This window comes from Salvia splendens, chromosome 2 (genome assembly GCF_004379255.2).
Source record: "Salvia splendens isolate huo1 chromosome 2, SspV2, whole genome shotgun sequence".
Classification (NCBI taxonomy): domain Eukaryota; kingdom Viridiplantae; phylum Streptophyta; class Magnoliopsida; order Lamiales; family Lamiaceae; genus Salvia; species Salvia splendens.
The window spans coordinates 30,393,622-30,408,115 of record NC_056033.1 but is presented as its reverse complement, the minus strand read 5'-3'; the positions used below and the strand labels follow the sequence as shown (position 1 = coordinate 30,408,115).

The window sequence follows — 14,494 nt, the reverse complement described above, 5'->3', positions numbered from 1 at the left end:
ATAAGTCACAAATTTTAGGGATGTTACAGTAACACACTGGAAATTATCACAAAGATGAAGAACACTCAGGGAATCGAAATCGACAGAAAGCTTAGAGAGAGAGTGAGAGTTAGAGAATGAATCGGCAGAGAGAAGAGGGAGAGGCATATATATCACCGAGAAATTGGGCTAGGGCAAGTCACAAGCCCAAAGTCACCTAGGCCCAAACATTTCTCAGGCCCAAATGATGTCCACCAATTAACAGCCCAACATAACCAACACATGGCTCTAGAGAAATTATTTCCATTAGATTTTCTAAAGTCTCAGAATTGAGCCTTATCCGAAAAGTCAAAATATTTATCTATCATATCATGTATCACAAGATTTAATAAAATGTTATATATAGGAGTAATGTACAAGATTTAATAAATTTTATAGAAATAATGTGGGTGGAGAATGAATTTTACCTTAGAGATTATATTCGTAATTGTTAAAAAAATATTGTAAGTGAAGAATGAATTTCGCCCTAAAGGTACGTAAATACTATAAATAGAAGTGCCTATTTTTTTTATTAACCAAAATGACGAAGAATGTCTTTTTTTATATGAACGCATACTGCAGTATTATTTATACTTGGGTTGTGAATTCACCAATAAAACAATTATTTCAACTTTATAGCCAACACTTAAATGTTTAGAATTTTCAGCACTCTAGGGTGGCTTATATATACTGAGGCTGAATTCAGTTCAATTTCACTTATAGTTATGAATTTTATCAGGTATGAAATATCGAACTACATTTTACTAAAACTTGTCACAGTAATTACACTGCAATAACTAGTAGATGTATTAGTTTCTAGTAAATATTATCCAACTTTGTAATTTACTCAATCAAACATATTACTACTCAGTGGCGTATCCAGGATTTTGGATTCGGGGGTACGAAGAAATATCTGAACAATCTTTTTCATTGTCTTAAATACAAATGTCTTGTATAGACGCGAATATAACTACTAAACAAGAAATTATATAGTTTAGAAATAAATTTTTGGACATAAAATATTTGAGAAGTTTTAATCACTTTTTATAAGATAATAGTAGTACTAGTTTTTAGAAGTGAACCTTGTGAAAATAAATAATTTAAGCAAAATATCTATAATTTTAGAAAATAAAAAATATTGATATTTTATTAGGTATAAATTTTTCATATAGATATTAATATAATTGCTACACCATAGTGTATAACTAATTTTTTTTATTAGTTGAGAATTTGATCAAGAAGTATATAAACTTATTATATCTATTGTTTTAGCAAACAAAAAAAGTAGATCTATTCTTTCAATTGTTTGAAAAAACTAAAAAAAAGTAAATCCATTATTTTAAAGAAGAAAAAGGTTATAGAACTTTTAATTATTTGAATATAATAAAACATGAAAAAAGTAAACAAATTGTATTTTAACAAAACAGAAAAAGATTTGAAATAAGTAAAATGATATAGAAACTTTAATCGTTAGAATAAATGAATCGAGAAAAAAGGGTATAGAAATCAAAACATAAAAGAATTGAGAAAAAAAGGTATAGAAATCAAAGAATGAAGGAAAAAAAGGCGCAAAATCAGAACAAAAAATATGAGTTAAGCAACTATGGGGATTCAAACTCAAACCCTAAGCTTTGAAAATGGGGAACACAACCACTTGGCCAAAGAAGCATTTTAAATAAATTATCTCAATAAAAGGTATTAGTATTCGAATTTGGGGGTACAGTTGTACCCCCTTGTTCCAAGGTGGATACGCCACTGTTACTACTATATAAGATCCCATGAAGGGTTATGTGCCACATTTTAAATTAAATTCGAGGATGGTTATAGTCGAATCGTGCATTCAAAGCCCACATAGAAAAATGCCACGTTAAATTAATTACAGATGGGGTTTCTTTATAATTCATCATTTAATTGATTTTGCAGGAAATTTCAATGAATGTTACATAAACTAATGAAGTTGACTACTGTGGGAACTTGAAAAGGAGATTTAATATATGTCGAGCCCTTTATTAATGTTATATGATAATAATAATCTTTTCTAAGAAGAAAATATAATTATTTGGTTTCTTAAAGATATTGTAGCATGTAGGGTAACATGATATCATCAGTTAAAGTGTGTGTATACACACAAATCACAATTGATTACATGAGGGGACTTGAAGGCAAAACTAGATTAATGTTTCATTTCTGTGATGGATTTCAGCTATTTTTCGATTTTGTAGTGTTTTTAACTTTGTTTTCAGCTTTTTCGTCTTCATTTTACATTCTTTAACTCTTATTTATGGTAAAAAAAAAAGAAAAGAAAGAAAGAATTATTTAACAAGAAAACCGGTTAGCTACATATCCGGGATGGGTACATTTCACGTCATCGATGCTATCACCTCAACCAATGTTCTTTTGGGACGTCCTTGGCTACACGAGCACAAAGTAGTGTCTTCGTGGTACCAATGACTGAGGTCAGCATTTTAGTTCACTCCTGACTCCGGGGCGGGAGTTTCCATCCACTCGCTCGTTCAGTACTGCTTACTATTTTTTATAGGAGGATGCCGCCCCGGCGCCCCCCACTGTTCTACCTCTTTAGTTGTTGCTCGCTTCGATCGGACTCTGACAGCTTAGGGAAGAATGATGGGTTGCTAACAAGGCTTCTAAATGAGGGAGAAAAAAAAACAAGGCTTCTAAACAGGGGCGTAGCCACATGGGCCTTTGGTGGGGCATTTGCCCCTCCTCAAAAATTTGTATATATACTTATATTTCTTCAAATTTGTATATTTGTTTGAATTCCTTCTTAAATGCCCCTGCTCCATTATTTAATTATTTGCTTATACATAATTTTGCCCCTCTTGATTTTAATTCTTGCCTTCGCCCCTGCTTCTAAATGATTATTTTAATTATTAATTTTAATTTTTGGACACGTTAATCTGCCAGTTAAATGATATTCAATTATGGTAACTTGATTTATTCCATTTTATTTCTCATTTTCCCACTAACACACGCAGGAGTGTACAGGATAAGAAACTTGTTAAAACAAAAGTAGGGTTTCTGTTAATTCATTAAAAAAGTGAAAAAAAAATCGAAGAATCTTGAAGATGTATCGAACCACTATGCAAATTCTTGAATGTGTTGGTTCATTAATGCGCTCTATTGTTTACTGTTTTTCGTTGTATAATTATATTATTACCTGTTTCTTTTCACCACAGCTCTTGTACAATATTTCTGCTCTTGCTTTCAATACAATTCCAAAATTGTGCTCAAAATGAGTTAATGACCAATAAATTCAATAAAGAAAACTGAGAAGGATACAGGCACAGTCCTATCAATTATGGTGGTCTGCATAATGCTCCCAAAACCATCTTGGAAAATTAATTTTAGTTTTGAAAATCGTAAAAGCCCTAAAATGCTACGAGTAATATTTATATATATGCCTCTTTTATTTTATGCATTTTTTAAATTAGAACAGAAAGAAGACTGATCTTTTTTTTTTCTCAAATGCATGGTAAACTGTTAGAAATTCAACCTATGCATACGAAGAAGGAAAATTTGTTGACATCCCTTTCGAGCTGGTTCGGTGCATGGGAGTGGGACTATGTAAATCAAAACTAGATATTGATAGTAATCAGTTAGCAAGTTTATGTGTGTGAGTTGAACTAATGTTAGAGCCGTTAATGATTGAGAGTAAAGATCTCAGGTTTGAGTTCATCATAACGGTGCCTTTAAATTTCTATTCATTTGCCTATAAAAAATTTACCTTAAAAGCAGGATTGATTAATATACTCATGAGCTGGCTATTTGTATAGTAGAAATATATGAATTATCTCTAAGATATATGTGTATAGAGAAATGAAACGCTACATACCTTATGTGAGTATCTTATATGTACATCATCCTCGTTTGAGACACGTTTACAGTTGTTTGTTTTGTTTTATATATTTAGTTAGTTATACTCTCGCCTTCTCACAAGAGAATATATTTTTGGATAGACAAGGATTTAATGCCCAATTGGTAAATTTAGAGGGAGATAGAAAGAAAAAGTAATTAAAATATTGTTAGCTAATTGAGAATCAGTCCCACTTCCAGGGACAGACGCAGAAAAATATTTGAATAGGGGTTGACAAAATATATCTTATAATTAAGTCTACAATGATATTTATTTACTAAGGGCTAGGGATAATTTTTCAAAATTTAAAAAGAACTTATAAGTAGAAAAAAATTAAAAAAAACAATATTTTGGATAAGGGTTTAAGCCCCACCCTTCCCCAAGTGTGTCCGCCCCTGCCTATTTCAATAGAGAGAAAATAGTTTCTAAAATTAGAAAGTGTATACTCTTGTTTGACGAACTAAAAAGAAAAGATTGCATACTTTTGTGGGACGAAAGGAGTAATACATTAAAAATGTTATAGACAATTTTAATTTTACAATATTCATATAACATAAAGCTTGATATGTCCGTTTGTTATTTTCAAAATAAACAACGCTAAATTTGCATCAAACGAGGACGATGTCCACATAATATATGAACATATCATTTCTATGTATGTTGTGTATGTGCGGGCGCGCGTGTATGACTCACTCAGTCATCTTAATATGCGCATAACACAATTATATTTATAATGAGGGGCCATTATGTTAGATTTTTATTGAATTGTCTGATTCTTGAGGGCCTACATTAAGAATAATACTACTCCTAGTTAACAAAGATTACAGGGTTTTATTGAATTCGTATACGACAAAATTACTAAATGAGGATGAAATAAAATATGGTGCAACTAATTTTATTGGTTCTAGAATAGGTTGAATCATTTGAATACGGCCTGATTTCTGCAGATAAAATCAAACTCGTACATAATCACAATGCCGGATTAAGCACATATTGAAAATAATTATTCTAAGTATACTAATTATACTTGCTATGTGTATGCGTAAATGCTTGTAGAGGTATGTATATATAAATTATAATACTATATTCTATATTTGATTCAATATATACATAATTAGCTTAATTTGAATTTATAATTATTTTTTTAGGGATATGAATCCATAGCAATTAGATGCGGTTTGACACTGATATATCAATATCATATCATTGATGACCAGTATAATCTCATTTGAAAATTAAAGTTTCATCGAATCTGAAATGCCGTGCTGTTATTCGCACGTAAGATACAACGATTTTTCTTCTTCCAAACTTTCCATTTTAAATGAAAAAACTAAGTGTGTTGACTAAAAATGTTAAGGAAGAAGTTCCTCAACCGGACGATTTTGCAAGAACGAGAGTTTGGGGGAAGAGTTGGACGAGAGAAAAAAGGAGAATAGAAATTGAGAGGAAGTAATTTATTTCTTGATGAATAAAGTGAATAACAACTCCCCTATTTATAACCCTTCTAAACGTCCTCTACTAAATAGGATGGAAAACCTATTACTACTAGGAATTGGATAACTAACTAATTAACATAAATAAAAGACTCTACTAAATAAGGAATAAAAGACTCTAATATGACTCTACTAAATAAGGAATAAAAGACTCTAATAAGGAACGTCCCTTAACGAGAGACAAAGTCTAGCCTTCGTATCGGGCCGGCCTTCGTGTCACACGTCGCGAGGACCTAGCTCGTCGGACCGGTTCTGCGTGCTGCCTTGTCGCCGGCAACCTAGTGTCGGCGTTGAGTTCATCTTCTTGAGGCAATTGTCGCTCTTTAAGCCGTGCCGATGGAGGTCCCGTATCAACTCCCCCCTCCTTAGAATGCTCCTTGTCCTCAAGGAGAGCGGGAAATTTTCGCTGCACCACAACTAATGGTTCCCACGTCGGATTCTCGCCCAAATCATCGGACCAACCTAGCTGTACTTCCTCCACCGCTGCCCCATTTCGTAAAACCGTACGGCGACCCAGGACGCCGGTCGGGCGAGCCACCGATTTCCCTCGCGCAAATAATGCCGGAAGCTCCCTGTCGGCCCACGCAACGTCTTCCACAAATGGTTTCAAAAGACTCACATGGAACACATTATGGACACGACTCCCCTCGGGCAGCTGCAAACGATACGCCACTTGACCAATTCTTTCCAACACCTCGAAAGGGCCATAGAAGCGACGTGATAATTTTGAGGACAGAGGCCGTGCTACGGAATATTGCCTATACTGCTGAAGTTTGAGTAACACCTTGTCGCCTACATTGAATTCCACGTCCCGTCGATGCTTATTCGCTGTTTTCCGCATTCGTTGCTGCGCTCGCTCCAAATTTTGGCGGAGCCACACTATCGTTTCCCCACGTTGACGAATCAAAGATGCCACATCCGGTGACGTAGTTGTCGAAGGGGGCGACGCAATCAAGGGGGGCGGCTCCCTGCCGTAAAGGGCCTCGAATGGCGAAATCCCCAACCCCTCATGGTGAAAACAGTTCAAAGCTAACTCTGCCCAAGGCAAAAAATTTGACCATTTAGCCGGTCTATCTGCGGTAAAGGCGCGCAGGTACTGCTCCAGGCCGCGATTTCTGACCTCCGTTTGTCCATCTGTTTGGGGGTGATAGGCCGTCGAGAAATGAAGTTTCGTCCCGCTAAGCCGGAGCATCTCCTCCCACACATCGTTTAAGAATACTGGATCACGATCCGACACTAAAGTCTTGGGAAATCCATGGTGCTTGACCACCGTGTCAATAATTAAGTTCGCAATCCTCAAGGCATTGTAGCGAACTGGCAACAAGGCGAAGTGTGCATACTTCGACAGGCGATCTACCACGACCATGACCCCGGTGAACCCTCGGGACGCAGGCAGGCACGTGATGAAGTCCATCGAGACATCTTCCCACACACGAGAAGGGATAGGTAGCGGCTGTAAAAGGCCCGCCGGCTTCTGAGTGGAGTACTTAGTTGTTTGGCACTCGAAACATGCATCACCAAAGTTCCGAACATCCTTGCGCATGCCCTTCCAATAGAATGACGCCGCCAGCCTTCTAAACGTTCGATCCACCCCCGGGTGGCCTGCCGATGGCGACGAATGGTGCTCGTGCAGTAATGCCGTTTTCACCTCGGAATCCCGGCTGACGTAAACCCGACGGTTAAAATAAAGTAACCCGTCCACCAACGAGATCGCCCGATCCGCAGTCCCGTACTGGAGTGCAGCTTGTACTTCGATTAAGTCGGGGGTCGATTGCATCTCCTGACGTAGGATTTCCCACACATCGGCTATCGGGTGCGCGGCCGCCATCAGGGCTTGCCCAACCTTGGCCGCTTGGAGAGCTGGTTCGACCGGATCTGACGGCTCCGGGTCTGACCCCTTGTTTGCATCGTAAGCTGCCTCCCCATCCGGTACCTCCATATCACGCCTCGATAAGGCATCCGCAACCTTGTTAGAAGCTCCGGTCTTGTACTCAATCCGAAACTTGTAGCCCATAAGCTTTCGCGCATAAAATTGCTGATCCGGTGTCTGAATTATTTGTTGCAGCAACTCCTTGAGACTCTTTTGGTCACTACGAATAACGAACTCCCTGCCAAGTAAATATTGGCGCCATTTCTGTACCGCTTCTACGATGGCGTACAACTCCTTATGATAAGTAGAAGCGACCTTCCGACGGGGTCCCAGCTTCTTACTAAAGAATGCCAACGGATGTCCATCCTAAAGCAAAACTGCTCCTATCCCAAAATCTGACGCGTCCGTCTCCAAGTAAAACGTGCGGTCAAAATTCGGTAGGCGAAGGACCGATGCTGATGACATCGCCTTTTTCAAGGCCACAAAACTCTCGGCCGCTGTCGGGGACCACCCAAAGCTGTCTTTCTTCAATAGATCTGTCAAAGGCCCCGCGATGGACGCATAATGTTCGATGAAACGGCGGTAGTACCCTGTCAGCCCCAAAAAACCACGCAACTGTTTCACCGTTGTTGGAACTGGCCAGACCACCATAGCTTCAATTTTAGCCGGATCCGCCTTTAGGTTGCCCTCCGAGATTAGATGCCCCAAGTATTCGACCGTAGAGCAGGCGAACGTGCACTTAGACATCTTCACAAAGAAGTGGTGAGTGTTGAGGATAGATAGGACCTTGTGAACATGGCGGACGTGTGCCGGGAGGGATGGGCTGTAGATGAGGATATCGTCAAAAAAGACTATTACTGACTGGAGCAGGAGGGGTCTGAAAATCGCATTCATGGCCGCCTGGAAAGTCGACGGTGCGTTTGTTAACCCGAATGGCATTACTAGGAACTCAAAATGGTCGTCGTGTGTGCGAAATGCTGTTTTAAAAACGTCGTCCTCACTCATACGGATTTGATGATAACCGGAGCGCAAGTCCAGTTTGGTGAAGAATCTGGCCGCACCCAACTCATCGAACAACTCATCCGTCGTTGGTATGGGGAAGTGGTCAGGCACAGTTGCCGCGTTCAACGCCCTATAGTCAATGCAGAATCGAAAGGATCCGTCCTTCTTCCTGATTAACAACACTGGTGAGGAAAAAAGGACTCTGACTTGGGCGAATTATACCCGATCCCAACATATCCTTTACTTGTTTTTCAATCTTGTTCTTCTGGAAGTAGGGGTACCGATAAGGTCGCACGTTCACCGGTTTAGTATGTGGCAGGAGATGGATCTTGTGGTCAAACTGCCGTTTCGGTGGCATGCCGGAATGGAGGCCAAAAACTGTCGTGTTGGCTTCCAGGACACTTCGTATCTCCTCTGGGAGGTCAGCCGGAAACACTAGTGTGTTGTCATCTGGCTCCACGGGACCGTCTGCCGTCGGAACTTGTATGATTTCCAACAACTCTGCCTCGCCTTGTAGGGATAATAATGTGGAGAAAGTCTTTAACGAGACCTCTTCTGTTGATGGTGGAACGAGCTTAAGACACACTTTTTTACCATTTCGTGAGAACTCCAATGTCCCCTCGATGTAGTCGCTCGTCACCCTGCGCATCTGTTTCAGCCAAATTCTCCCTAATATCACCTCCGGCCCGTGTATCGGCAAAATGTGTAAATCGACTAGAAACACGTGTTTTTGAATCACCACTCTGGTTTGAATACTCGCGTAAGTACATAATAACGATTCTTCGTTTCCGACATATACACGGAAGGGTCTTATCCGCTTCAATGGCATGTCTAACCTCTCTGCAATGTCCGGGTGCAGAAAATTGTGCGAGCTCCCCGTATCAACCAAAATTCTGACGGACAAGTCGCCAATTAGCCCGCGCAATTCGATGTCGTCCTCCCTCTGACGGCCATCCAACGTATAAATGTGGGACAAGTCCGCCGATATGACCGGTGGATCCTGATGATCCTCCTGGCACTCATCCGATTCCTCGTCTGACTCCATGTCTGCCCCCATGTACACCAAAAACCGACCTCTGCAGGAATGTCCCGCCACCCACTTTTCAGGGCAGTACCAGCATAAGCCCAGCTTAGTGCGCTCTGCTCGTTCGGCTGCCGTCAAGCGGACTACCGGCATTCGGGGATATTCTGAACCTCGGGACTGGGCGGATCGAATCGGCGGGTTGGAGGGAGTTGGCAACGCCGATGGTTGTGGCGGTTGTCCTAGCGGCCGCGGATCGCGATTCTGCCATGGACGACGGGGTCCCCCAGATGGTATCGACGGTTGTTCCACACAACTGTCATACTCGATCGCCAAGGCCATTGCTGCTGCAACCGACGCCGGACTCTGATGTTTCACCTGGTTCTTAATTGGCTGCCGAAGGCCTTCCACGTAAATTGGTAACAAAATGTATTCCTGAACCCCCCCGCACACGATTAAGCATAGTCTCAAAAGCGGTATGATATTCCGCCAAGGACCCAGACTGACAAAGCTTGGCGATTAACCCAATGAAATTATGGAAATATTGCGGATCAAAATGCCGTCGTACATCCTCCAAGAAATCCGTCCATCTTGCCTGTGGATTATTCGCCCGATAGTTGAACACCCATTCTGAGGCAGGCGGGTCGAACAACATAATAACATAGTGCAATCTGTGCTCCTCCGGCATTAGCAAGTGCTCGAAATAATATTGCACCCTTGAGATCCAACTCGCCGCCTCCGAGCCGTCAAATCGCGGCTGATGCATCTTGAATTGGCTCGCCTGCTCGAACTGTGGCCCCCCGTACTGTCTAGCCGCCGGATTATCCCAAGCTGTTGGTTGTCTAGCAGGTGCGCACTCTGGCCTGGCCCCTGGTGGATCCCACGCGGAAGACCTCGGTGCGGTAGGATTCGCCCAAGAATTCAACCCCATGTTAGGGTTTGGCAAGATCCCTGCGTAGCTGCTGCCCGACGGGTCGCCTATCCCCAGCCGTGGCGCCCCGGCCTGTGTCCCTCTGGCTGCCTGTGCAAACACCGGCTGTTGGCCGAACTGCTGCAGGCCTCCCGATGGTGGGTCCGGATCAGGTCTCGGCGGTGCAACCGCCTTTGCCGCGCCGCGGTCCAATGCTTCAAGCCGCGCGTCTATTCGCGCCTCTAGTCGCGACTCCATGCGAGCCATGGCCGTCAGTATCTGCTCCAGCATGATCGAACTGGGGTCCGTGGATGTAGAAGGCGACGGTAGCGGTTCAAGGCCGCTGATCGTCATTGGCTCTGTACGATTGATTTGTGACATGATTTAGTGAATTCCAGATGAAAGCACCACTTGTTAAGGAAGAAGTTCCTCAACCGGACGATTTTGCAAGAACGAGAGTTTGAGGGAAGAGTTGGACGAGAGAAAAAAGGAGAATAGAGATTGAGAGGAAGTAATTTATTTCTTGATGAATAAAGTGAATAACAACTCCTCTATTTATAACCCTTCTAAACGTCCTCTACTAAATAGGATGGAAAACCTATTACTACTAGGAATTGGATAACTAACTAATTAACATAAATAAAAGACTCTACTAAATAAGGAATAAAAGACTCTAATAAGACTCTACTAAATAAGGAATAAAAGACTCTAATAAGAAACGTCCCTTAACGAGAGACAAAGTCTAGCCTTCGTATCGGGCCGGCCTTCGTGTCACACGTCGCGAGGACCTAGCTCGTCGGACCGGTTCAGCGTGCTGCCTTGTCGCCGGCAACCTAGTGTCGGCGTTGAGTTCATCTTCTTGAGGCAATTGTCGCTCCTTAAGCCGTGCCGACGGAGGTCCCGTATCAAAAAACATTTGATTATTTCTCATCAATCACACTCAGAAATCCCATTAATTAGTATCAAAATAGCGATTACCGATTTTCAATCTTAATCACACCTTCCCAATATTTATATCTTGAATTTCAATTGTTAAATATTGTGAATAAATATTAGTATGCATTGAATCTGTGCGCCTATTTATATAGAAGTAGGCCATATAATTCTGTAATTTGAAAACAATTTGAATACAATCTGTTTTTCGTTTCCTGCCCGTAGCCAATACAAAGTTGGTGAACCACGTAAATTATGTGTCTGTTTACGTTTATGTCTGGCTCGACTACACAATTGCTCTATTCTGTCATAACATATTATCCATTTTGTTTATTTCTTTCTTTCTTTTTTTATGGAATTAAGATATGGTGGAAGGCTTAACTGCAATCTGGCCTGACTATTATGGCTGTTTCAGACAAACAATTTATTGGCCATAAACACGATGATTAATGGCACTGATAAGATTGAATGACAAAACACATTGAATTCACATGTAAATGGATAATGGTACTCCATTTCTCATCAATTGGGAAGACATGCAGTTGAAACTAACCAAAACAAGAAATATTGAAATTCAAAGACCTACGCCATTAATTCACAATATATCTATACACTGTATATTATATTTCTGACATATTTAAAATTTTAACTTGGTTTATTCAGGGTTTAATCAATTCTCTTTCTCAGAGTTTAATTATATGTTGAATCTTAATGTCTCACTTTTGTGCTGTCAGTCGATGAATTGCAATTTACGGTATGTGGAACTATTTTATTTTTAGATAGTAAGTAAAAGATTATGGTCTTATATTAAAAATATTGACATATACTATGTGTAAATAAATAATAATGTGTGTGAAATTCATTACTTTATCTCATTTTGCCATTTTAATCCCTCCACTTATAAACCTTCCATTTGTTATTTTACTAATTTTGTTAATGGACCTCGTATTCCACTAACTTTATCTCACTTGCAATCCATTATGAAATTTATATATAAAAATAGAAATTACCTTCTAAGTACTAACCATCTCCACTTACTTTCCACTACACTTTTTAAAATCCGCATCCGGTGAAACTAGTCTCTGAATTAGCGGACGGATGGAGTACATAGTTACAACTGATTTCGATAGAGCCCAAATTGTCACTTCGTTCATGAATAATATCTCACTTTAAGTTGTCACCATTTTAATGATAATAAGGAAAAGTGGATAGAAAAAAATAGTGAAATATATGTATTCTTTAAATATAATATAATTTTATAATAAAAATACTGTATTATTTATCAGAAATAATAAAAGTTAACTGTGATATTTAAACGTTGTTATTTCAAAATGACCATATGAAACATTTAACAGTGTGAATATTTTTTTTATTATAATTATTTCTGTTTTTTCTGGTTGGTTTGTGCTTGTGTTGACGTTCATATGTTATGTTCTTGATCAGTACCGGAAACATTGGAAAATTCCTTGCAATTTTTTTTGAAGATTTACATGTATATCAGCAGGGGTGTGACTGACTGAATTTTATTATAATATTTTTATATCTATACATTTTGGTTTTTTGAGGTACCAAATGGTATAAAAAAGCCAATAATCTGATTTAACTAAAGTATGAATGTCTCTTTCTCAAGCCCTGTATATATTAACTAGCTGGGGACATGAAATGAAAGAATTGTGATTACTAAGTCGAGACATCTCTTTAAGAGCAGGCAAACCTTAACTTTACAAACTTATTTTAGTGTTTGTAACAAGTTTTTCAATTCAATGAAGTGGTTTATTGGAAAACTTAACATCTTGAGATGTTAACATGACTCGCATAAGAGAAAATAAGTTAGTTGCTAGCATTTGGCAGAGAAATTCATTTACTAGATCTCCTTAATTAAAATTTAATGAATGACACTACTATGCATAATATTATTTATTTCGATAATATTTCATCTTACATATCTGAAATATAATGGAAAAATTAGGAAGAGCTATAATCTGATAATATTATAGAAAAATTTAAAATTAATTTGGGCGGCGCAGGTAAGTTAATTAGTTGAGGGATTATAGGGAGCTACATAATTGTATAGTGCGACATATATAATTACCCGTCTATGACTAATTTTCTCATTTGATTTGTCCCAATTAAAATAATTTATATGTCCCAATTAAAATAATTTATAAGTAAATTTGAAAATATTTTTATCTCTATTTTATTATCTCTCTTACTTATTCTTTTGACTTTAACACACCAAATAAAGTTATATAAAATCTAATGCCACTCAAGGGATGAGTCATTTTCCTTGGGACAGATGAAGTAGAAAATTTGTACTCCTCTGTTCCATAGTAATGGAGATGTTTCTTTTCGGCACGGAGATTAAGAAAAATTGTGTTAGGTGAGTTAAGTAAATGGAGAATAAAGTGAAGAGAGAATAAAGTAAGAGAGAGTAAAGTAGGTATGGAGAAATGTGTTGACTTTTACTAAAAAAGAAATGACTCTATTACTATGGAACGTACCAAAATGGCAAAATAACTCTATTACTATGGAACGGAAGGAGTATTTATTACTTTCATATATTTTAAGCTTGGGACAGTTATAAACATTAGTCCATTTTTACATAAATATATATATATAGGTGTGATCAAATACAAACTCTCTAAAATACAAACTATACAAACTATGTCACCGGAGTGTACAAATTATGTCAACGGACTGTACAAATTCTGTCACCGGGGGTCGATGTCAACGGAATGTACAAATTATGTCACCGGGGGGATGTACGGAGTGTACAAATTCTGTCGACGGGGGTGTCCAAATTCTGATTTTTCGATGTCAAAATGTTGACATTAGAAAAATCTCTTATATTAACCGTTGATTAATTGTATTAAGTGAGTATGATTAAAGTTTGTATAGTTTGTATTTTAGAGAGTTTGTATTTTATCACACCCTTATATAGCCCAGCAATAGCCCAGCCATAGCCCAGCCACTGCCACATCAGCAGCACTAAAAATCCTCCTGCCACATCATCAAAACAAGCAAATAGCCCAGCAATAGCCCAGCCATAGCCTAGCCACTAATATCCACATCACTATTAACAAATATATACAAAATGAAATAATTAACAATCACACAATATGCGAAATTTAATTTACGAGACATATACGGGAAAAGTTTAATAATACTATTAAAATTTTAAAAAATACAATAATTTAAAAAGTACATTAATTTAAAAAAATACAATAATTAAAAAAAGTACATAAATTTTTTAAAAAATACAATAATAAAAAGGAGTGACAATTCACTCCTCGTCTCCGTCGTCGCCGCCTCCGTCGCTGTCGCCTCCGTCGCCACCATCGTCGTCGCCACCATCGCCGCCGTCGCCACCATC

The 14,494-nt window shown here is 38.9% G+C and overlaps 1 protein-coding gene across 1 annotated transcript; it reads right to left on the bottom strand.

Moving 5' to 3' along the window:
• Positions 1-7,621: 7,621 nt before the first annotated feature.
• On the bottom strand, positions 7,622-10,542 carry LOC121778137. The gene is made up of 3 exons (XM_042175445.1): positions 9,847-10,542; positions 8,539-9,713; positions 7,622-8,426 (listed from the first exon to the last, which is right to left on the bottom strand). The coding sequence occupies exons 1-3, from the start codon at positions 10,540-10,542 to the stop codon at positions 7,622-7,624; spliced, it is 2,676 nt and encodes an 891-aa protein (XP_042031379.1).
• Between the last annotated feature and the right edge of the window lie 3,952 nt (positions 10,543-14,494).

What these genes read in the sequence shown, in the direction of transcription:
- LOC121778137 (XM_042175445.1), bottom strand. Translation starts at nt 10,542, where the DNA reads ATGACGATCAGCGGCCTTGAACCGCTACCGTCGCCTTCTACATCCACG. An exon ending in GGACGGATTTCTTGGAGGAT is followed by an intron (nt 9,714 to 9,846) that starts GTACGACGGCAT and finishes GGGGGGGTTCAG; the next exon opens with GAATACATTTTGTTACCAAT. An exon ending in GTGAACGTGCGACCTTATCG is followed by an intron (nt 8,427 to 8,538) that starts GTACCCCTACTT and finishes GTTGTTAATCAG; the next exon opens with GAAGAAGGACGGATCCTTTC.